The sequence below is a fragment of the Periplaneta americana genome, chromosome 17, assembly GCF_040183065.1.
Source record: "Periplaneta americana isolate PAMFEO1 chromosome 17, P.americana_PAMFEO1_priV1, whole genome shotgun sequence".
Taxonomy (NCBI): domain Eukaryota; kingdom Metazoa; phylum Arthropoda; class Insecta; order Blattodea; family Blattidae; genus Periplaneta; species Periplaneta americana.
In genome coordinates this window covers 70,023,393-70,049,520 of record NC_091133.1, presented here as the reverse complement: position 1 = coordinate 70,049,520, position 26,128 = coordinate 70,023,393, and the positions used below count along the sequence as shown (strand labels likewise).

Here is a 26,128-nt window from a genome sequence, read left to right as displayed (position 1 = left end):
AAAGGGTAGCAAACGGTGTTTCCGGTTCTTAATCGTTGATCCAAAGGTATAGCCAGGTTAATATTAGAAATATTATAAAAATAGAATAATGTCCCTGTACATATCAATATCATAAGTACAAGTTTTTAATTTCAATCTTTTCTCATAAACACTTAAAAAAATTAAACTTATTTTGCTCTCTTTATTTTTTTCTTAGTGAAAAACTTATTTCTTAAAAAAAAAATATTTTTTTTATCTTTATTGCATATTGTGCAATGGAGCACTAGTAATGCCATACTCGTGATTTCTTAATTTGTAAAAAAGTATAATTTCTTCAATGTTCAAACATTAATAAAACTAATTGTGATTTTTATTAATTCTGCTCTCAGATGCCACTTCTTAAAAATGTATGCACTTTTTTCGTGAGGTTCATCGCTGTGGATAATGGTTAGCACATGTGACACTGCAACGAGAGGGCACGGGTTCAAATCCTGGTTGGGACAAGTTACCTGTTTCATGTTTTTCCCGTGGTTTTCCATCAATCCATTAAGGTGATGTACTACTGAAAGGAGTCGATTTTTGACAAATTTGATCATCTTTTTATTTTCGCGCTAAAAATGAGGAGTATTTTTGTGAAAATTTTATCTCATTACCTTAATAATAATAATAATAATAATAATAATAATAATAATAATAATAATAATAATCCATGGCGCTATAGCACTTGAAGGGCCTAGACCGACCAGCCGTCTGCTGGCCTCATGCCCACATGTCGAAGCAGAGGTGGACGATCATCCAACCAGAATGGAGGTATCGTGTGGTTAGCACGATGATGCCCCCAGCGGTTATAGCTGGCATTCGCAACCGAATTTGGCTACCTATCATAGCTCCCCAAGTGCATCACGATGCTGGGTGGGCACCGGTCCCGTACACTGGCAGAAACCTTAATTATAAGTAGGCTATACTTTTATATAATTTGGTAGAAGTTATGTTAATTCACGAGTTATATGTAACAAAAACTTTAAATTTAGTAATCTCAAAAAAAAAAAAAAGTTCGATCAAATTACTTTCAAATGGCAAATTGTGAATTAAGCCAATACCTCTGTCAATGAATGATTATATGAATTAAGAAGTGTGGATAAAACGAAAACAATAAGATCTGTTTACTTGTGTAAGTGAAACAAAATCAAGTTGTATAATGGACGGCTAGCAATTACGAAACTGATATGAAAATCCTTGTTCCCTGCTTAAAAAATTGATTTCAATAAATATTTCGGCCCATCATGTGAAAATTCAGTGTTACAACGATTATGGAAAGAATACAAGCAATATATAGGGCTTTCATTTCAAAACTTCCAACTCTAAATAACTATGTACTATTTGAATTAAATTAGGCCTACATTAAATTTAAACAAAAAAACGTGTCAATTTAGATATTTAGGAATAAGTTAAAACGAGTGTTAATTGCGTTATAGTTTTAATCCTCTCGATTCTCACCCACTCTTTGAAATTTCAAATGACAATTAATTCTGGTTTTAAACTTTCCCCTCAATATCGAAATTGACGTGCTTTGTTTAACTTAAATTTAATGAAATTTTGAAATGAATGTCCTGTATATAAATTACTATTATCTATATATAACCAAGAGTTATTTACCGGACGTCGTGTGACAAGCAAGACTACATATGGACGGTCTACTACACGCCCGAACTGGACACCGTAGATCTGTGAAAAGAAATGAAACTTGTAAATCATGTTAAAAATCTCAGTGGACTATAATATATTCTACTGCATTTTATTAAGCATTTAATATATATTAATAAATCCAATACTCATAATATTTTCGGAGTTAGAATAATCCTAATGTAAACACGGGCTCGTGGCTAACATACCCGTCATTGCCTCGTATGTAGTCGAAACACACGACGCAGGAAAATATAGTTCCGTATTCGAGGATCATAACTTTGTATTTATTTTAGAAGCAAATTTAAATTTTAGTTAGTAGGCCTACTAGAGCGATAAAGCTTATAACGTAACTCATACGTACAACATTATGAAAAGAAAGGACACTTTTATATTTTATTTACTACGAAAGCGGATAAAAAACGAAGAGTATTAACCATACGAAGGTAATATGTTCCTGTAACAAGTTATCGTCACTTGATCTTGAGTTTGTCCCCATAGGTAAGCAAATAATAGTATGGCTTCTGCATCCTCAGTGAATGTGGTTAACATAACAGAGGAATAACACCTTTGTCCGCCAGCGATTGGCCTTACACGAAAGTTTGAAATAATTTAATTAAGTTGGCAGTAATTGTTTCCTAAGCAAACGAATGCATAGTAGTGACGCTAGGTCTACTTTGACGAGTAACGAGATATTTTTAACATGAAACAGAATGTACAGCAGTGGGCGGGATCACGTGTTGAGAATCGGTGGCGCTAAGCTGCGGCCAATCAAGCCTCATTTCAGTCACGTGATACTGTTTACTTTACAAATTAATTTCTTACTTTAGTTGAACCTAAATGCTTCACATCTACTGCTTTCTTACATGGTACAAATTATGGTACACATCTATATAATTTGATAATAGTACATTATGCAACGGGCCTATAATGGTAGTAATTAAGACGCAAGTATGTTTGTTTATGAAACGAGCGCAAGCGAGTTTCATAAGTTTCATACGAGCGTCTTAATTACCATTATAGGCAAGTTTCATACGACTTTTTATGCTCGACCATATTTCTAACTTGAAATTATTCAAAATTAGGTCATGTTATGGTTATGTGCGAACTGACCTGAATTGTGAGATGTGCGCAGACGCGAAAGTATTGATTTTTTCCGAAGCCGAATGTCATTGACCTTGATAGAGAATAAGATGAACATTAGTCTGATATAACCTGGAAATTGATTTAGAATTGAAAAACGAGATGACAAATTGAATTTATTTGAATATTATTTACAATTAACGCTAATTATTATAGTAACAGAACATAACCTTCTGCGACAGTATTGGATTTCGAGCCTCCGTGATTTTTCGCTAATTGTCTTTCGATTACATATCCGAGAATAATCGATACTTGCGGTTTTATAACGTTACAAAGGTGACTTGTCATTGGCTGAACACCTGAACTTTAATGAATAGGTGTACTTTAATGAGGTGCATTAAAGAGCTACTACCAGGTGTATAATTACTACATTTCCGCATGGTCGAGCATAAAACAATTTAATCCAAAATTGGCTACTTTTAATAATGAAATTTTCAAATCCAGGATTAAACAACGCATATGACAAACTTCCCTACTTTATATGTGCTATGCATTGTAAAGCAAGTTTATTTCTTCCCTAAGTATATTATTTCTCTCAATCTCATCTTTGTTACAAGCCTATATCAACATGATTTGCCACTGATTACACAAATAATAAGTTAGTATTAACCAATCACCAATCTCAACATCATCCTTTTTCACTCTGAAATTATGGTATAAATCATCTCAATTATTACTAGTATTATTGCTATTAACTTTATTACTATCATCTTAAAGCAGCTACTTCTTAAGTATCTTATAGTAGTGTTTAAATATTAGTCTACATAGTATTTATATTTGTGATTGATGTAGCCTATGTTTCTGTCTATCTTCTACTCTCAAGAACCAGGGTTGTCATGGCAACTATTTCTTTTTGTGAGAATTCGAGCGTGGGTGTAAAATGTGAAATATACAGATAAAAGGACAAGGAATGGACGAAATGTACGGACATTTAACAACATGCCAATATTTTTCTTATGTTTGTTACGGTCGTTGCCATAACATTACAGGGGTCCTCTGCCAGAATGATTACAGCACACATACTCGTTCTAAAGGCCCCCAAATTAGCTACCCATCTCGCGACTGTCCGGTATGAAAGGGCATTATTCCTGACAGCTTCTACAAACTCTCTGTGGCATTCTTTAGAATTTCTCCCATGGAGAACGGCTATTTTGATATACGAGCGTTGTTCAGCACGAGTTAGATCCATTCTGTACGACGTTACCACAGTCTAGTATATAGTCACGAAGCTCAATACATAGGGAATATGCATCCATAGATAGTTGCTAACCACTAGGATCGCTACTATCGCCTCATCACATACAATGTGAAACAGTACTGGCACAGTCTATTGTTCCTAGTATCCTCATCAACTCAAGCTTCGTGATTGTATATACTAGAATGTGACGCTACACTGGCAACTGATTTAACATCACTCTCTGTTCTATTACAGACGAACATAGAGCCATCTTGTGTTGTGGACACACACTATGACTGCACGCCTTCCGTGCGACATATAACATTTTGTGATACCAACACTTATCTTAAAAAAAAATAGTTGCCACGACTTATGCCCCAACCCTTGTGTAATAACTATAAATGTTATTTTAGGAACAACACAGACTTATTTTTGTGAATTATGTGTAATCTCTGGTACCAACATTTTTAATTTTAATCACGTAAAATTTTGCGTCATTCTCAAGTTATTTTATCAAAACGGAACTGTCTCCGAACACGAGCTTTGCTTTTTCGGGGTACTTTCATGTAACGTTTTCAGTTTGATATGTTATTATTAAATAAATAATATAAAAAAGTTGCTGAAAGTGGAAGCCTTCCACTGAAATGACTTCTGGTAAATACCGGACTGCAAAAATATTAATAATTTCAAATCTCTAATATGTTCAAGACGGAAAAATTCTGATTAAGACAGAAGTATAGAGGACAAGGGGGAATGGGAACCCATACTGCACTCCTGGTTGCCAGTGGAGTTACGTCCATCCAGGTGGCGAGCAGTCTTGGTAGAGTGAAGGCCGTTTCCCAGCAGGTTACAGTATTATCGTTACCGTAACGGACTGAAGTAAAGTTGGAAAAAGAACATTTTCTTTTAAGGGGAAACTGTGGTGAAATAATGGTGAACAGTTAAGAAAATACATTTTTTTCTGTTCGTGTTTACATTTGAACCTTCTAGTTTTATAATATGCTTTCATTTCCTACTTGAGAGCCCTTCAAACTGTGTCACATGAAAGCGTTTGGTTTAAAAAGTAATGCTGGGTTGCGTTGTAAGCAAAAAATGTTTCATTCACCCTTGCTGGATCCACTTCGATCACATGTATAATTTCTTATCCAGAAGACAATGGTTGCATGATAGGCCTACCTTATAGTTAATGCGTGTCTAGCTCTTGATACTGATTTATATTGTAGGCAGATTTCGTAATTATTATTGCGACTCCTGTTATCCAAGCCAAATTCGATGACCCAGTTGAAAAGGGAAACAACTCAAAATTTAAAGTTTTGACAAATCTGAATTTTAAAGCTTCGTAACTCATGATTGAAATGAGACATTTTTGAAGAGCATGTGCCAATGAATGATTATGAACCAAGGGATGTGGATAAAAAGGAGACAATAACTCATAGCAACTTTGTGTGGGTGAAATAAAATAAAAGTTCTTGAAGTACAGTATATAATCCGAAACTGATATCAAAATCTCTGTTCTAAATCTAGTTTAAAAAATATTTTTCAAGGATTTCATTTCATATGAAAATTCAGTCCTATAACTATTACAGATAGCCTCTAAGGATTATACCATAGTCTAGTATATACAGTCACGAAGCTTGAGTTGTTGAGATTGCTAGAAACAATAGACTGTGCAGGTATTTCGCATTGTCTGTAATGAGGCGATAGTAGCGATGCTAGTGGTTAGCAACTATCTATGTATGCGTATTTATTACATATTGAGCTTCGTGACTGTATATATACGAGTACTAGACTGTGATTATGCACTATGATCTATGGACATTGAAGAATTACTTACGACTCGGCGTTCGTACACGTAAGCTTGCATGTACGTGGTCTCAATCTATAAAAAGAACACAAACCAACAATAAGTATGCAGAAAATATATATGTTTAGGTGAGGGGTTTGGACTTTTTTCATTGCTGGTTGTCACAATCAAAAAAAAATTAAGACACAACGTTTCGAAGGGTGGTTCTCCCTTCGTCTTCAGGTGGAAGGAAGGAAAGAAGAGAAAAAAAACCTACTGTTGGGATCGTTACGTGCAGCTATAGCTATCCCAACAGTAGGTTTTTTTCTCTTCTTTCCTTCCTTCCGCCTGAAGACGAAGGGAGAACCACCCTTCGAAACGTTGTCTTAATTTTTTGATTGTGACAACCAGCAATGGAAAAAGTGCAAACCCCTCACCTAAACATTAACAATCCACCATTGCTTTCCAACCCCTCATTTAGATCAGAAAATATATAACTGGACCAAATATCTCACTACCATTATTAATGTTCTTACGGTCTTACTAATACAAACTCTATATACATACGTTCAACTGTCTTTTACTTATACAATGAGTAGCTCGTTTATACGTTGTGTGTAAATTCCTTACTAATAATCACTACATACGTCGTGTATAACAGTGTAACTGTTACACAGCTACGTCATAGTTTCGTCATTACTTAGTTACGAAAGGTAATAGAATATCTGAGGTTCTCTATTGCATCAGGTAGAGCGCTCTAGTGTGGCGTGTTAAGTATCGATAGTACAACTGGCTCTGATCGATTACCACACTATATTTTGGCCAAAGAGTACAAGATACAGCAATATTATTCTAATTATTTTGTGCTCTTCGGTTTGTTCTTCTGTGGTTACAAGGCAACCATCATCATAAAACGACAGTCGATACGAACAGCTGTTAGAGGGGCGGCCATTTTCTCTCTATATACAATCTTAAACAAGGGGTTTCGTGTATATAACTACTGCAAAGCAATTCCCATTGTATAGTTACAGCCTGTTTATACATCCATTGCTTATGCATGGTTTATTAGTAAAGTTTTCTATCTCAACTCTGCATAAGTCTCGTATAAAAAACTATACACGGTTTATTAATAAGTCTGTTGGTACAGTATATACAGAATGATTCAAAAGTTGGCGACATAGACAAACTATGTTATTAGTGCAGATGGCGAACAATGGAAAGAGGAAAAAAGGTGTTGAAAATATTTAGTTTTCAGTCTAATGTGCTTGAATTTTCAATGTAGCATACATCGTTGAGGCTGTACAGTAGTACAACACACCCACCAATCCCAATGCTGGGAAATTAGTGGCTTTTGCGCTATCTCTACCGGATTTTAGATACATTGGGTAGGCCTACATATTTTTGAAGATTTTAGTTTTAATAGAATATGTTTTGACTTTTATATTATACATTATGTCCTCTCTATTCTAAAATTAAATCCATTCTTTAAAACAATTTTTTCAATTAACACTTTTCATATGGCGATCCAGTGACAACTATTAAAGAAGAGAGTACAAGTAACATAGTATGATCTATGTAGTGTGCATTGAGGAGTTACTTACATATTGCTGAACCAGGATGTTCAAAATGGCCTCGCTGTAGGGGAACTATAAAAAGAAAATAAACAAGTTACAATTATGCTGAAAATATGTCAATGGGTTAGACAACTGCCAGTAGTAGTTACTCATTTAACAGCAGTCCTAATAGAAAAAAGCCAAGAAAAGAATTTACAAGTATTTTATATAGCTAATTTTAATATTCCACTGCTTGTATTAATCTTGACAGTATAAGGCCTTAATTTTGCCGGTATAAATAAATAAATAATAATAATGATAATAATAATAATTATTATTATTATTATTATTATTATTATTATTATTATTATTATTATTATTATTATTGTTATTATTATTATTATTAAAGTTTTAGTGACCTGGTTAGTATAATTGTTATTTACTCTAATTCACTGAGTGCTATTACATTCAATACTTTATACCTGCCTCTTCCCGTTTATTATTGCTTGTCGAGTACAGATGTTTAGTTATTTTAACACGTTGCTCATTTACGTCGGTCACCATTGCTAAAGTTGCTTCTGCTAGGATCCTTCTATTGTCAGTGACAAAATTTCGATGTTGTTCATTTACACCCTGTAAGGGCTATATATTTTCTCTGTTGCGAAATAGTTCATTTCATTTACATGATGACAGGGGAATCATAAGATCCCTATAGTTGCTTGCAACGTTTAAATGGTTGGCGGTTGTGCTATTTTAAATAATTGTCGATCGCGAATTTGTGAGAATCTTCTTAGCATAATCACAAAACAGTGAATTTGAAATTTTAGTAAATATCAAAACCCGTACAAGAAAATAAATGCAGCATTCGCTGCTCATGCCACTAATCACATCTTGGAAGTAATATGTATGTATTTATTTATTCACACTGCAATGGGTATATACCCGGTAGCAGTGGTAACTAATTACACTCAATAATGACAATAATAAACTTATTAATTAAAAATACAATTAATAATAATACTAATAATTAATACTAAGAATAATTAATAATAATAATAACAACAGGGAATATCCTAAATTAAATGAAACGATCACTTAAAATAACATTTAAAATAAATCTAATTTGTATCTTAAAACTAAGATCGAACTAAAACCCACGAGTATAATACGTTCATATCTGCACAAGTACCTTTCAACATTACACTCATTTCGCTGTCAACTCACTCACTGCACTGGAACTACGACACATTTCACTGATTCTATCCTGATTTCACTAACACTTCAAAAACATTTCACAGTTGAAATACTTTGCACTGCCACTACAGACTATAAAGCTTCACTGACAGGAACACGTTTCACTTACACAGCACACTTCACTGACACGACATACTTCTTCACTGATACAACACTTCAATAACAACATATCATTTACACCCTTTAAATACTGTGTATAATTATGTAACAATCGGTTGAACCGTAAGTAATGCCATTTATTCTGGTGGATGATTTCTCTAGTAAACAGCAATAAAAAAATCAAATACCGTTTTGCTAAGTTTTGAAGAGTTAAAAAAAAAGTGCATTTTAAAGTGTCTATGTGAATAACAACTAAGGCATCCTGCCTAGGACTCGCGTCACGGAATGCGCGCTGGTTCGAGTCCTCATGGGGGAAGAAATTTTCTCATGAAATTTCGGCCAGTGTATGGGACCGGTGCCCACCCAGCATCGTAATGCACTTGGGGAGCTACGATAGGTAGCGAAATCCGGTTGCGAATACCATCTATAACGGCTGGGGGATCATCGTGCTAACCACACGATACCTCCATTCTGGTTGGATGATCGTCCACCTCTGCTCCGGCATGTGGGGATGAGGCCAGCAGCCGGCTGGTCGGTCTAGGTCCTTCACGAGCTGTAGCGCCACGGATTATTATTATTATTATTATTATTATTATTATTATTATTATTATTATTATTATTATTATTATTAAGTGAATAACAAGATCGTGCAACGCTGTAATCAGGAGAGAGTGCACAAGAGATTGTGTTGCTCTGTACAACCTCTTCACCTGGCTTCTGCGGAATAGGGAAGTGGAAGGTCATGGTCATGTACTTTGTTTTTAAACTCGTAAGATATGGTATACCGTTTTTAATATTTGTGTTTAAACTGTGTTAGACAGCGGAGAATAAATACTGCTCATTTCACGTTAAACAAATCTTGGTCAATTTAAAATGATCTCTATAACATAATTTTAATTAAACGTTCAGAGAACGCAGACAATATGATACGCCTACTTCGAAATAAATTTAAAAGATTAAGAAACATTTCTACACTCCCATTTCAGTTGAATACTTTACAGAACGTAAACAATAATGATGCTTAAAACGAAATTTTAAAACATTTGAAACTCTACAGGAATAAATGAAAATGCGATAGACTTAATTTAAATTAAACGAACAATATTATTTGTAAAGTCTTTCGATTTGATTTTAGTTAAATATTCGGTGAACACAGACAATAATGAAAGCCTTTCTTACGTTGTACGCCTACAAATCTATTTAATTAATTAAAAAACTCTGTTTTTCATATTGCAAACATTTCTTCAGGCAATTAGAAATAGTTCCCTCTCACTTTCATTTGTAAAGTGGTGACCGGTAAACTTACATGCAATAAATCAAATTTCCCGAGCCGTCTTTAAAAGCGGTTATGTTTACATTTCTCGTCGTCTCTTGCATCCCTGTCACAATCACACGCGAGATATTCAGGGTACTTAGGGCTTCGTATATCTGCCTCTCTCCAGGCAATAATCTTTACGGCGTTATCAGAGTGCATTACGTTTTAAAAGTTACATTTATACGAATCAAAATTCTGCAGATTTAAAGAAGAAAATTAATATTCTTTCAATAATTTATCATCATAACACAAAGCTCTCTTAAATTGACAAAGCATATTGGGAATTAATTCAGTAGCTTTTCCGAAATAAGCTGTGAATATTTCATATAGAGTAAAATAAGCAAAATTGTATTAAACTTTTTTGTTTGAAATATCTAAAAGAATAACCCCTTGAAATTACTGACATTACTTACTGTTCAATTTGTATATAAGGTCTACATAATTTTTCAAACTTTGTTTAATTTTCCGGCACTGATATATTGCAGCGGGTTGCGCATAAATAGTGCTACAAGAATTATTACGGATATTTTCTCGATGGCCACCTAAACAATGTATGTTAACTCAGCCCACGTTAAAAATGGGTAAACAAAAGCGAAAACAGTTGTTGCATCTGGATATTTTAAATTATGTTCACTCTTGTCTTGGTCGCTACTGGGCATTGAACACTGCACTCCAGGAATCGACATTACTGCACTACAGCATACAATTCCAAATTTGTTGCAGAATTTGCCCACATGTCATAATTATTATATTAATAAATATATTAGTGTTACATAAAAAGAAGACAATAACTCGCAGTGCCCATTGTGGAGATGGAACAAAGCAGCACGAAAAATGAGGGAAATTCAATATTTTTTTTCTTAGCAGCTAATGACTCCTCAATCTTGCAATTTGAAATGCTCAATATTCACTGCTTCTGCAATTATAGACTATTTTCACTGATGTGCCGTTTTTATGATGATGTCCACAGATATGAATATTTCTGAGCTATTATTTATTACATTTATTCCTAAATGTCAAATGAACAATATGAACTACAATCTTTGAAGCGTCTGCAATAGTATTTTTTTTATTTCTAATGAGAAGTTATATGTTCAATGTTTTTAGTTTTTTTTTTTTTTCAAATAAACTATAAATTTTACAGCAATATTTGTAGTTCATCTTGTTCACAAGTATGAAAGACAGTTGCATGCAGAATTTTACTGGGATATCTTAAAAACTTCCGGAGTTATCACAAAAACGGTTTTGAAAAATACAAGTTACGGAAATGAGCGTTAAATATACCTTATGTGTGGAGAGCTAAATAAGCGCACGCTCGCACGTTTATGGTCATATCTACTAAAATATTGTATATATTGTAAAAATTCCTTCACTGATATAAAGATAAATGTCCAATCTTCACACAAAATTTAAATTAAACCATAACATTTTTTTACTCTCAAACCTGTATATCCCCCCCTTAAAGTAAGGTATACAGTCCTACACTGGTGTCAATATCTCTGTTCTAAAATTATATCTATTTTCGAAAAAAAAAAAAAAAACTTTTTTAATAAACACTTCTCATACGGAGGGAGACCCAGTCATATTGCTATTAAGAAGAGTCTCTAAGCAACGTATTAACTATGTCCAGTCATGAGTTACTTACCATTTCCCCGTTGTTAAGTATAAGCGGGCCGGGATGTTGGGTTATCCTGGCGTTATCTTCAGAATCCTATAAAAATAAAATACACCAGTAATAATTTATGCTTGAAATATATGGCATATCACTCAACTAAGTATTTCACTGCTTTTAATATTATTCTTAGTATATAATATGAAGCTTAGGTATATTGTATATGTATTTATTTAACACTACAATTGGGTATACACCCGGTGGGCGTGATATATAATATACAATAATTACAATTACGTGAAATAAAATAAAATAAACGTAAATGAAATAAAATAAAATAAACGTACCGGTAATCTGTAAATAGTAGATGCAATAAACCTAGGACTATAAATAAAAACTATTCTATAATAACGCCTACGATAAGCAAAAGTAAATCTAACTTATAAGTACTTCTATTTCACCCATCTATTACCAATTTAAGTAATTACATATCACCTTAATTAATTACATACCAACTTAATTACATATCATCTTAATTAATTACATATCACCTTAATTTATTTACATATAAACTAAATTACATATCTTAATTAATTACATATCAACTTAATTAATTATATATCAACTCCATTAATTACATGACAACTTAAATAATTACACTGCACCTCCAATTAAATTTTCAGTCTAATCTTCCCAACCTTTCCTTAAATGTATTGATTTTAAGAGGACCACCCTGAAAGATTGCTGCAGGTAAGCTGTTCCAGTCTACTATTGTGCGGTTAACAAAGGAAAATTTTGCCACGTCCGTTCTTTGTTTTCTACATTTAAACTTCCTAATATGATCAGTCCTTCCTAAGTATGATGGTGTTGCTAATCTAGCATTGATATCGGTCCATGCTTTGTGTCCCATTTGTGCCTTGAACAATGCGGTGAGTCTGGTTTTTCGTCGCCTTGATTTGAGAAGTCCCCACCCTAAATGGGAAGTGGGAAGCCAGAAGACATGGTTATGAACCGAACCAAGAAGTATGCAGTTAGACGACGATGACAACAATAGGTATCAGTGAACTAAATTTAATATCCCACTACTTTTATTAATCTTCTTAGTAGACATGGACTATTTTACTTGAATGATCTTCATCTTTTACCACAGTTTTCAATGGACTGCAGTAGCTGGATTCTGAACATGCGATCTTAAACTAGTAAGTTATATTGGCCACTTGTAACTGACATGTCTTTGTACATTTGGCCTTAACGGTGCTAGAAATTCTTCGTTGTATTCTCAAATCCATGATCTTTCTCTTGATGCCATATGTGAAGTAGCCTAGTGGTTCATTAAAATTTATGAAACGAATGGAAAGAACCACATACAACTCAGAAAATATTCATGCACTTTTTCATAATATAAATATGTTTATCGTAAAATTATTGAAAATGTCTCTTTATTATAATGATTCATTCATAGTCTTTCACTGCAAACCCAGCATTCTCCAATCTTTCCTATTTTGTACAGTAGTGGCAAAAAAGCCGGCCCGACCCTTGTAGCTGATACAAAAGAATCCTGTGCTGTGTATTGTGTCAAACTGTGGTAATTTCAATATGGATAGTGAAGCCAAAGGTATGTACTGGTACTGCTATTTAATGTAAAAATAAGCAAGTTATCTTTGCGAATAGAGGTAGAAATGTAATATTGATGCCAGATGAAAATAAAACTCTCAAAGTTTTTTCGTCTGTAAGTTTGAGGCACTGAAGGAAACAGAAGACGGTAAGAATCGAACAAATGCAATAAATTTCATTGTTACAATTAATTATACAAGATGGATGTGTTTTGTGACTAGCAAAATTTGAATATATAACTCTGAAATCAGCTACAAGGGTCGGTCCGGTTTTTTTTTTTTTTTTTTGCCACTACTGTATCTTCATTTTAGTCTCCGCATACGATCCATATACCCTACCTCTAAGCAACATACTCTATATTATTCTCTGTACATTGAAGAGTTACTTACATCCATGGGGTGATAGACAGGTGTTAGTAGCCCCCGGAGGATAATCTCTCTCTCCGTTTCCTACAAAATAAAATAAACTTGTAATAATTTATGCTTGAAAGATATGTCTTAACTAAATACTCCACTGATGTTTAATAGTTTTCTTAGTATAATTATATGACGCTTTAGTGGCCTAGTTAGTATAATATGCAGCTCTCCTGACTGGCAGTGGCACAGGAGGTTGAACCTATTAATGGGGAAAGCGCATCCTTCCTTGTATCACGTGCTGGAGCAACTGCAGTTGGAAGTGGAAGAAGTGGACAGATATATATATATATATATATATATATATATATATATATATATATATATATATATATATATATTGGAAGGTGGTCATTCTCCTACCAAAAAGAAGCGGAAGTACATCGACACAGTTGAAGAATACCCGCGGTACAAGGCAGAAGGCACCGTCATCCGGTACTTGAGAGCTGTAGGCCACAACCTAGCAGGACATTTTTGAAGCCAAATTTATATGTACATAGCAATTCACATACTTAGTGGAAGTCACAATTATTAATCTCTGTATCCATTCGCACAATATAGAGCTTCTGGAATTCATGGATTTATCTTTGTACCTCAGTGTGGCAAATTGCCTATTTGTGCTAAATTGTCTAACTGTGGCAAATAGTCTATTTGTGGCGAAATGTCTATCTGTGGCGAATTGTCCCTATTACCAATTTTATGTGGCCAATTGTCCCAGTTACCAATTTTCTATGGCCAGTTGTTTGGAACCGTCCTCAAATTTATCATTTCTGGAAAGAAGGGGATTCATTTACGTTTTATGTTGATAATTTTAGGATTATAATTTTCCATATTACATTAATCAATATTTCAATAATCTTAAAGAAGGCTGTACTGTAAAATGTTGCACCTACCGAAGTATTATCCTCTTCGCTGGAGGAGAGACTGGGGGAAGGGCTGGGGGAGCGACGTCGACGGCACGATCTCCAGCGCCATGCCTGGAAACATACACATTTTATTATTAGTCTACAATATAATAGTAAGAGTATAGGAAATCCTAGAAGGTACATAACAAGAGAATGACAAAGAAAATGCCCAAATGTTTCTTCTGGTGAGACAGGTATGGAGGAACCAGCACGACGATGGATCGAAACCATAACTGACCGTTGAGGGAGAAATTTGGTACGGATATATGTAATAATGATGGACATTACACAAAAGCAGTCTTTTATATCCACAATAAATCGTGATTTTAATAATTCCACCTTGCAGCATGTACTAGCACATAGTATTTTACATAATTATTTACTTGCCGAATGCAAAGGAAGGGAAAAAAATACATCAGAGTATTTATATTGATATTATTTTTCATTGCCGCCCTCACATAAGCCCGCCATTGGTCCCTATCCTGAGCAAAATTAATCCATTCTCTATCATCATATCCCACCTCCCTTAAATCCATTATAATATGATCTTCCCATCTACGTCTCGGCCTCCCTAAAGGTTTTTCCCCCTCCGGCCTCCCAACTAACACTCTATATGCATTTCTGGATTCGCCCATACGTGCTACATGCCCTGCCCATCTCAAACGTCTGGTCTTAATGTTCCTAATTATGTCAGGTGAAGAATACAATGCGTGCAGTTCTGTATTGTGTAACTTTCTCCATTCTCCTGTAACTTCATCCCTCTTAGCCCCAAATATTTTCCTAACCACCTTATTCTCAAACACCCTTAACCTATGTTCCTCTCTCAAAGTGAGAGTCCAAGTTTTACAACCATGCAGAACAACCGCTAATATAACTGTTTTATAAATTCTAACTTTCAGATTTTTCGACAGCAGACTGGATGATAAAAGTTTCTCAACCGAATAATAACAGGCATTTCCCATATTTATTCTGTGTTCAATTTCCTCCCGAGTATCATTTATATTTGTTACTGTTGCTCCCAGATATTTGAACTTCTCCACCTCTTCAAAAGATAAATCTCCAATTTTTATATTTCCATTTCGTACAATATTCTGATCACGAGACATAATCATATACTTTGTCTTTTTCGGGATTTACTTCCAAACATATCTTTTTACTTGCTTCCAGTAAAATTCTCGTGTTTTCCCTAATCGTTTGTGGATTTTCTCCTAACATATTCACGTCATCCGCATAGACAAGCAGCTGATGTAACCCGTTCAATTCCAAACCATCTCTGTTATCCTGGACTTTCCTAGTGGCATACTCTAGAGCAAATATATATATATATATATATATATAAGTTAATACATAAGCATGAGACAGATATGATTTCCTAATTTTGACATTATGTAATCATCTAGTACTCAATGATTAACGAGAAAACATACTGATAAACACAGGTTGTCAAACGGATTTGGAAGGATTTAAAAATATGTATTAAATATTTCCTTATGTATACAGAAAAACGTATAGATAATAAAGATATGCCATTTCGTGACATCGCTTACTTAATATTTGAAATTATATTAATCATTTCAGAATTAATATCCATATTATTATATTAATCAATATTTTAATAACTGCAAAATGTTGCACGTACTGTACAGCCGGTTTCGATATTGGAGCCGGTTTGACGTTTTGCCTTTCGGCAACGGCGGAAAAGCTGGCAACACCAGTTCCAGAGGCCCCAGCACCGTCTCTGAAAACATAACAATTTATTATTAGTCTATAATATTGTAATAAGAGTATAGAAAATCCCGAAAAATACTAGTTTTCCGATTGAACAACAAGGAAATGCCAAAGAAAATGCCCAAATATAATGTTTCTAGACAGACAAGTAGGCCTATGGAGCAACCAGCACGACGATGGATCGAAACCATAACTGACCATTGAGGTCTAAAACTGCACTGGATGAAGAAGCTTGCTAAGAATGTCTGTAATATTTATGGGGCATTACATAAAGCAGTCTTTCATATCCATGATTGAAATCATTCCACTCTGTAGCATGTACGAGCACATAACCTTTAGTGTATAAATTTTGCAACATATACGAGTTTGGACGAAATGGAAGTATAAAAATTGGAAATTTATCCTTTGAAGAAGTGGAAAAATTCAAATACCTGGGAGCAACAGTAACAAATATAAATGATACTCGGGAGGAAATTACACACAGAATAAATATGGGAAATGCCTGTTATTATTCGGTTGAGAAGCTTTTATCATCCATTCTGGTGTCAAAAAATTTGAAAGTTAGAATTTATAAAACAGTTATATTACCGGTTGTTCTTTATAGTTGTGAAACTTGGACTCTTACTTTGAGAGAGGAACATAGGTTAAGGGTGTTTGAGAATAAGGTACTTAGGAAAATATTTGGGGCTAAGAGGGATGAAATTACAGGAGAATGAAGAAAGTTACACAACACAGAACTGCACGCATTGTATTCTTTACCTGACATAATTAGGAACATTAAATCTAGACGTTTGAAATGGGCAGGGCATACAGCACGTATCGGGAGAATCCAGGAATGCATATAGAGTGTTAGTTGGGAGGCCGGATGGAAAAAGACCTTTGGGGAGGTCGAGACGTAGATGGGAAGATAATATTAAAATGGATCTGAGGGAGGTGGGATATGATGATAGAGACTGGATTAATCTTGCATAGGATAGGGACTAATGGCGGGCTTATGTGAGAGCGGCAATGAACCTCCGCGTTCCTTAAAAGCCAGTAAATAAGTAAGTATACGAGTTTGGACCTATTTACTTACTGAATGCAAAGGAAGAGGAAAAAATGCACGAGTTTTTAGATTGATACATAGGAGTCAATTAATACATAGGAGTCAATTAATACATAGCGTGAAGGAAACATTGTTGCGTATTACGAAACAATCTAGTACTGCAAGATTTACGAGAAAACATAAGTTGTTAGACCTTGAACTCTGAATTGCAAAGTTTTTGCATCATGAATGTTCTCTGAAAAATCTGTAACTGTAAGTTATTGTATAGCTGGCGCCAGCGTTTTTGACGTGTGTCGTCGAGTATAATGCTCAGTTTTTGAGCATGGTGCTAGTGCAGCTAAGAATGGTACCACTTCCTATAAACGTCACATCAGCCGTTTGCCAAACACAGTTGTCAGACTGACTGCGGCAAAGGTAAAACACTCGCACTTAACGTTCCCATTACTTATTTCATACGCCAAAAACGGTGATGCGGACTATAACGACAAGTTTTAAGAAACTGTAATAACTTTAATTTCCATATAATTCATCTCGGGAAAAGATTAGAACAGAGAGAGGAAACGTAAAAATGAAAATGTTTGCCAGCAAAAACGGATTTGAAAAAAATTTTAAAATAAAGAAATATGTAACATTTTCTTTTGTATGAAGAAAACATATAACTTAGGTAATAAAATTATACCATTTCATGATATCATTTACTTAATATTTCCAATTTATGTTGATTATTTTAGGATTATAATTATCCATATTATTACATTAAGCAATATTCTAATAATCTTAAAGAAAGGCCTACTGTAAAATGTTTCACCTACCTTCGTAGTCTCTTCTTACCTAGATAGATAAGTGAGGGAGGAGCTGAGAGACGAGCTAAGGGAAGCGGAAATCTGTGTTCTTGGTCCCCGCTGATTCCAGTGCTCTGGCTGAAAACATACACGTTTTATTATTAGTCTATAATAATAATAATAATAATAATAATAATAATAATAATAATAATAATAATAATAATAATAATAATAATCTATACTAATAATAAATCTGTAGCCAAAATTTTTCTGGTAATTTTCGATTTTCCAAAAATAATTGGTCCTAACATATATAATTAACCGCCCTGAAGCCGAAAATCGCCTTTTTGAAATTTTTGTTTGTATGTCTGTCTGTCTGTCTGTCTGGATGTTTGTTACCTTTTCACGTGATAATGGCTGAACCGATTTTATGACAATTGGAATATAAATTAAGTTCGTTGTAACTTAGAATTTAGGCTATATGGTATTCAAAATATTTTATTTAAAAGGGGGGTTATAAGGGGGCTTGAATTAAATAAATCGAAATATCTCCCTTATTATTAATTTTTATGAAAAATATTACATAACAAAAGTTTCTTTAAAAATAATTTTCGATAAGTTTTATTCCATGCAAAATTTTGATACGACTGATATTTAATGATATAAATGAGTTTCAAAATTACAATAACAGCATAATCTAAGGCGGTGTAATGAAATAAAAAGCAAATGACTCCATCTATAAGGGGCCTTGGACAAAAACAATCGAAAGCTATGAAACATAGCCTACAGAGAATGTTTCTGTGATTGTATGAAGTAATATCGGAAGCTAAATTAACCGATTTGTATAATTAATTATTATTTAACCATTGGAAAGTGTAGTTTCTCTAGATGGACATAATGCTATAATGTTATTACAGTAACTTCTGAGTGAATCGAAGACAGGTAAGATTAAAATAGCTTCTTATGCACAGAAAACTTGATAGGAATTCGTTTCCTGTATTTCCTAAAATAATTTTGATGACCAAATGAGTGGTCTCTAGATCAAAATGATCGCATTTTAATTTTTTAATACAATTTAAATTAAGTAACAGATTTATCCTTCTATCAAACACGAATGTTCCTTGGATCAAATGTCCTATTTTAATTAGCCTATGTAATTACTTTATATTTCTAACGGGTGCAGCGGAGCGCACGGGTACGGCTAGTAATAATAATAATAATCTATGAAATCCCGGAAAGTACATGTTTTCTGAATTAACCACAAGAGAATGCTAAAGAAAATGCCCAAATGTTTCTTTTAGTCAGACAAATATGGAGCAAGCAGCACGACGATGGATTGAAACCATAACTGACCATTGTGGTCTAAAACTGGACTGGATTGGAAGAAATTTGGCAAGGATGTTTGTAATAATAATGGGGGTTACAAAAAAGCAATATTTCATATCCAAAATAAACAATGATTTAAATCCTTCCACTTTGCAGTATGTACGAGAACATATCAATTTTGCATCACATACGATTTCGGACGTATTTCCTTACTGAATGCAAAGGTAGGGGAAAACGCATCAGAGTATTTAATTTGATATACTATAGCGGTCAGTTAATACATAGCATGAGACAAACGTCTAGTAATTGTTACATATTACGTAACCATCTAGTACTGCATGATTTACGGGAAAATATATCTACTTCTTTACTTGCTTTTGTTCATTGCCGCCCTCACATAAGCCCGCCATTGGTCCCTATCCTGAGCAAGATTAATCCAGTCTCTACCATCATATCCCACCTCCCTCAAATACATTTTAATATCTTCCCATCTACGTCTCGCCCTCCCCAAAGGTATTTTCCCCTCCGGCCTCCCAACTAACACACTATATGCATTTCTGGATTCGTCCATACGTGCTATATACATGCCCTGCCCATCTCAAACATCTGGATTTAATGTTCCTAATTATGCCAGGTGACGAATACAATGCGTGCAGTTCTGCGTTGTGTAACTTTCTCCATTCGCCTGTAACTTCATCCCTCTTAGCCACAAATATTTTCCTAAGAACCTATGTTCCTCTCTCAAAGTGAGGGTCCAAGTTTCACAACCATAAAGAACAACCGGTAATATAATTGTTTTATAAATTCTAACTTTCAGATTTTTTGACAGCAGACTGGATGATAAAAGCTTCTCAACCGAATAATAACACGCATTACTTACTTACTGGCTTTTAAGGAACCCGGAGGTTCATTGCCGCCCTCACATAAGACCGCCATTGGTCCCTATCCTGAGCAAGATTAATTCAGTCTCTACTATCATATTCCACCTCCCTCAAATCCATTTTAATATTATTCTCCCATCTACGTATCGGCCTCCCCAAAGGTCTTTTTCCCTCCGGCCTCCCGACTAACACTCTATATGCATTTCTGGATTCGCCCATACGTGCTACATGGCCTGCCCATTTCAAACGTCTGGACTTAATGTTCCTAATTATGTCAGGTGAAGAATACAATGCGTGCAGTTCGGTGTTGTGTAGGCTAACTTTTCTCCATTCTCCTGTAACTTCATCCCTCTTAGCCCCAAATATTTTCCTAAGTACCTTATTCTCAAACACCCTTAACCTATGTTCCTCTCTCAAAGTGAGGGTCCAAGTTTCACAACCATAAAGAACAACCGGTAATATAATTGTTTTATAAATTCTAACTTTCAGATTTTTTTTACAGCAGACTGTATGATAAAAGCTTCTCAACCGAATAATAACACGCATTTCCCATATTTATTTTGTGTTTAATTTCCTCTCGAGTATCATTTATATTTGTTACTGTTGCTCGCAAGTATTTGAATTTTTCCACCTCTTCAAAGGATAAATTTCCAATTTTTATATTTCCATTTCGTACAATATTCTCGTCACGAGACTTAATCATATACTCTGTCTTTTCGGGATTTACTTCAAAACCTATCTCTTTTCCGAGAAAATGTACTGGTATACACAAATTGTCAGACATTGAATTGTGAATTGGAAAGTTTTTGCGTCATGAGTGTTCTTTGACAAATATGTAACTGGAACTGGAGTGACAAGATTTAGCGCATTTTCGGGAACGATAATAAATAATTTAATTTCCTTACCATTCACCACGCAGGAAGATAACAGAGAGAGGAAACGTCAAAATGAAAATGTTGCTTGCCAAGAAAAACGAATTTAGAAGAACCTTAAAGTAAATAAATATTTAGCATTTAAACACATAAAACATATAAAAATATATATCATTCATGACATTGTTTATTTAATATTTGAAATTATGTAGATCATTTTTGGATTACAATTTTCCATATTATTACATTAATCAATATTTTAATGATCTTAAAGAAAGCTGTACTGTAAAATGTTGCACCTACCGAGAACTCTTCACACTCTTCTTCGGTGAAGAGTGAGAAGAAGGGCCGAGCGTTTCGTGGAGGTTGAGGTGGACGACGCCTCCAATGCCTGGGCTGAAAACAAACATAATTTATTATTAGTCTATAATATAATAATAAGCGTACAGGAAATCCCGGTAATACGCATGTTCTCCGAATGAACAACAAGAGAATGCTAAAGAAGATGACCAAATGTTTGTTCTGGCCAGACAAGTATGGAGCAACCAGCAGAACACTGATTGAAACCATAACTGACCATCGAGGTCTAAAACTGGACTGGATGAATAAGAAATTCGGTAAGAATATCTGTAATAATTATGGGGCACTACACAAAAGCAATATTTCATATCCAAAATATTAAGTAGATCGGTATTCTTACTTCTATGCAGAACAGTTATGCAGGTGCCCATATCAGCTGCTTTTCACGAAATGGAATTTTGTTTGATAACGAAAACACAAATTCTGTATTTTCTAGCTTCTTGCTTACATGCCTTCTCACTATTCATGCTATAATTTGTCACTTGTAATTTTTATTTGAAAGATGACAAGTGGAACATATATCACTCAACCAAAGCAGTTACGTTTTGTGGAGGAATTAATCAGTCAAAATTACTGTAATCCGCATCACCAGCTTGATCTTTAGGCAAAAATGAAAGCAATAACACTAAAAACGAAATTATTTTGCGTATAACAAGCCTATAATAAATTTGCAATTCATATAGAGTTCTTTTTTTTTTTAGATAAGTCTGTAACTAGTTAAATTTTGTAATATAGTTTCAGTCTTTATGACTTTTTCAGGATTTACTAACGTAAAAAAGATGTACAGCAGTGCAAAACAAACCGGACCGACGGAATAATCAAAGTCCCCGAAATGAGCCACTGCGCATGCCACGCCCGCATTCACAAGATAGCTAGTAATCTATTGAAATTGTTGTAGTTTCGACTGCTGACGTAGCCCATTTGGAAAGCCATTAGATAATAAGCTGGTAAAGTTCATGTTACGGATATAATAAGTTAATTAGAAGTAAAATATCGCTGCAATCGAACAGTATAGGGAATAAATTTGAATAAGGAACAGAAAAAAAAATTTCCTTCCCAGGCAGGATTCGAACCACGAAAGTCTTATTTACCAGTCTATCGTGGCTCTGGAGTGAACAAGGTTCTGAAATCTGTTACAAGGGTCGGTCCGGTTTTTTTTTGTGACTACTGTATGTATTTATGTGTGTATGTATGTATGTATGTATGTATGTATGTAATGCTCAACCAGATTGATTCAACATCATTTGGTGTCTGGCAGACCAGTACAAAGTCCCCATAGAGGATTTAAAATTTACAAGTTATTTTACAAACATTTAAGGGTGCTATTCATAGACATTTCGCTAGCCCGAGCTACGAGGGTGCTAAACTAGCCCCGGCTGTCGACAGGTTACTTGTAAAGGATTAATATCATATCATATCGCTAACACTGGTTTATGAATACGAAAAACGTTAGTTCGCTGATCATCCACCGGAAGCCCGCGCTAAGAATGTCTATGAATACGGCCCTGAATGTTCCCAATTCATAATAGCATTTTCCTCATTACAAACGACACACTGAGGTGATGGTAAAATACCCAGTTTACATAAATATTCCGCCAGGCAGTCGTGTCCTTATGGCAACTACAGTCTCTTTACGGGGATGATCAGGAAGTATCTCTGACTTACGATGAAAGAGTAATGGCACGGAGAAAAATTCTCTCTGGCGCCGGGATTTGAACCCGGGTTTTCAGTTCTACGTGCAGACGCTTTATCCACTAAGCCACACCGGATTCCACCCCGGCGTCTGAAGAATCGTCTCAGTTTTTTAAGTTCCAACTCTTGGGTACCCTCTAGCGGCCGCCCTCTGCACTACGTCATAGATATCTATGAATCTAGGATCGAAGTCCACACATGTGCTGAGGTGCACTCGTAATGAATCCGACGGAATAAGCGCTGCCTTAAATCATGAAGTGATTTACGCATATCATATATATTACTATAATGTACCGAAGTACATATGATATTTCCATGCAGATATTCTGCGTCATCATACGATAAAAGAGTAATGGAACGGAGAAAAATTCTTACTTCAAAACTGAGTATGCGTTCTCTGACCACGACCTGCTACCGGTACTTATTTATGGCTTTCAAGGAACCTAAAGGTTCATTGCCGCCCTCACATAAGCCCGCCGTCGGTCCCTATTCTGAGCAGGATTAATCCAGGATCTATCATCATATCCCACCTCCCTCAAATCCATTTTAATGTTATTCTCCCATCTACGTCTCGGCCTCCTCAAAGGTCTTTTTCCCTCCGGCCTCCCAACTTACATTCTATATGTCTTTCTGGATTCGCCTATACGTGCTACATGCCCTGCCCATCTCAAACGTCTGGTCTTAATGTTCCTAATTATGTCAGGTGAAGAATACAATGCGTGCAGTTCTGTATTGTGTAACTTTCTCCATTCTCCTGTAACTTTATCCCACTTAGCCCCAAATATTTTCCTAAGCACTTTATTTTCAAATATCCTTAACCTCTGTTCCTCTCTGAAAGTGAGAGTCCAAGTTTCACAACCAAACACAAAAACTGTTAAATATAATTGTTTTATGAATTCAAACTTTCAGCTTTTTTGACAGCAGACTGGATGACAAAAGCTTCTCAATCGAATAATAACAGGCATTTCCCCATTTATTCTGTGTGTAATTTCCTCCCGAGTGTCATTTATATTTTTTACTGTTACTCGAAGATATTTGAATTTTTCCACCTCTTCGAAGGATAAATTTTCAATTTTTATATTTCCATTTCGTACAATATTCTGATCATGAGACGTAACATAGCTATACTTTGTCTTTTCGGGATTTACTTCCAAACCTATCTCTTTACTTGCTTCAAGTAAAATTCCCGTGTTTTCCCTAATAGTTTGCGGATTTTCTCCTAACATATTCACGTTATCCGCATAGACAAGCAGCTGATGTAACCCGTTCAATTCCAAACCCTCTCTTTATACTGGATCTTCCTAATGGCATATTCTAGTCACAAGGCTGGGCACCCAGAGCGGATTCTACTCTCTCACGGGGAGCTATATGACTTCTCCCCTTCCGAACACCGCACAGCGTTGATGCCGTCACGGATGAATATTAAGCGTTCCTGTTTAGAGTTTGGAATCGCTCCCCGTGCCCAGCCCTATTCTAGAGAAAAGTTAAAAAGTAAAGGTGATAGTGCATCTCCTTGCTTTAGCGCACAGTGAACTGGAAAAGCATCCGACAGAAACTGACCAATAGACGGACTCTGCTGTACATTTCACTGAGACACATTTTAATTAATCGAACTAGTTTCTTGGGAATACCAAATTCAATAAGAATATCATATAACACCTGTCTTAACCGAGTCATATGCCTTCTGCTACGGGTACTACAAAATATTATTAGTCGTAGTTATTGTCAATGTCGTGTAATAGCAACTCTGCTCTTTTTCGGCAACGACTTGACATAAACTTTTAACGTTGAGAAGAAAAAGAGGATATATCGTGGCTATGAAAACATTTTATGTTAAACAAAAAATTCCAACAGCATTGAATAAAAAGGCGTTTTCACTCACCGTTATCATCATCATTCTACCAATACTTCATTTTCCGAGGTCCCAAGTCAGACCTCCAGGACTATGAAGCCAACTTCTATAATTCATCGTGCAAAATGATACTTGCAAACACACAGGGAATGACTCATTTGTTCTTACTCAAGAAAAAGTAAAGAAAATCAAAGCTACGTTTTCATTGAGGCAATAAGAAAGATTCACTATTTCTACAAAGCGCGGCCGAATTTTTAATGAATATCAATAATGTCTTACCATGAGGCGTGAAAATCTTCTTCTGAGTCCTTCAAAACACATCGTGATTACGATTAAATCGCGCTTTTTGAATTGCAAAGAATAATACGTTCCTTTTGCTTTTAGAGCTTAGTGAACAATAAATTCTGTAACCATAGTATCAACGTATTGTATATTTTAACAATGTAGTCTTTGTTAAATACAATGCATACAACTCATTGTTTCCTAGCTATTTCTTCTTGCCATAATACTTCGGTGTGGTGCGGCTTTGCTTTAAAATGTTTGTCGCATTACGCATATTTGCACTGACAAGCAAACGTTCTGATGGGGGCAGATAAAAAAGTTAAAATTGTTTCTTCCACCATGTTAATAAAGTCAAAAGAAGTGCTTATACAAATTTTGGCCACCCGACCGTAATTACGAGGCCGTCCAGAAAGTGATTTTCTCTGGGGCCGTTTATAGAAAAAAAGCACAATTGCATAGAAATATTTATTGAAACAGATACAGCAATTGTTGCGCTATTTGTCAACATATCCCCCACTGGAATTGAGACATTTGTCATACCATAGGATCAATTTTTGTGTCGTAGAAATCAGCCGTCTCAGATCGGAACGGAACCAGCGTTTGACTGCTTCTGCGCCTCTCTCTGTCGATCCCATGATATGAGAAATGTCTCAGTTCCGATAGAAAATATGTTGAGAAATAGCTCAACAATTGCTGTGTCTGTTTCAATTAAATTGTGTTTTTGTTCTGTTAGCGGCCCCTGGCGAACTTATTTTTACGGCCCTCGTAATTGCGGTCG

The 26,128-nt window shown here is 35.0% G+C and overlaps 2 protein-coding genes and 1 long non-coding RNA gene across 4 annotated transcripts in view; 1 reads left to right on the top strand and 2 right to left on the bottom strand.

Annotated features, from left to right (window-relative positions):
- Positions 1-26,128, top strand: part of LOC138693319 (oxysterol-binding protein-related protein 9) — a 443,401-nt gene that overhangs the window by 162,185 nt on the left and 255,088 nt on the right. The window lies entirely within an intron of this gene.
- On the bottom strand, positions 1,598-7,529 carry LOC138693323 (uncharacterized). Its single transcript, XR_011330284.1, has 3 exons — positions 7,367-7,529; positions 5,817-5,861; positions 1,598-1,704 (listed from the first exon to the last, which is right to left on the bottom strand). It is a non-coding gene; the product is annotated as an uncharacterized lncRNA (long non-coding RNA).
- Positions 11,518-19,821, bottom strand: LOC138693357 (uncharacterized). Its single transcript, XM_069817276.1, has 5 exons — positions 19,783-19,821; positions 16,170-16,268; positions 14,519-14,602; positions 13,602-13,661; positions 11,518-11,697 (listed from the first exon to the last, which is right to left on the bottom strand). The coding sequence occupies exons 1-5, from the start codon at positions 19,819-19,821 to the stop codon at positions 11,617-11,619; spliced, it is 363 nt and encodes a 120-aa protein (XP_069673377.1). The 3' UTR covers positions 11,518-11,616.

What these genes read in the sequence shown, in the direction of transcription:
- LOC138693357 (XM_069817276.1), bottom strand. Translation starts at nt 19,821, where the DNA reads ATGGCGGGCTTATGTGAGGGCGGCAATGAACAAAAGCAA. An exon ending in GCGGCAATGAACAAAAGCAA is followed by an intron (nt 16,269 to 19,782) that starts GTAAAGAAGTAG and finishes TTATGTTTTCAG; the next exon opens with AGACGGTGCTGGGGCCTCTG. An exon ending in CTGTCTATCACCCCATGGAT is followed by an intron (nt 11,698 to 13,601) that starts GTAAGTAACTCT and finishes TTATTTTTATAG; the next exon opens with GATTCTGAAGATAACGCCAG.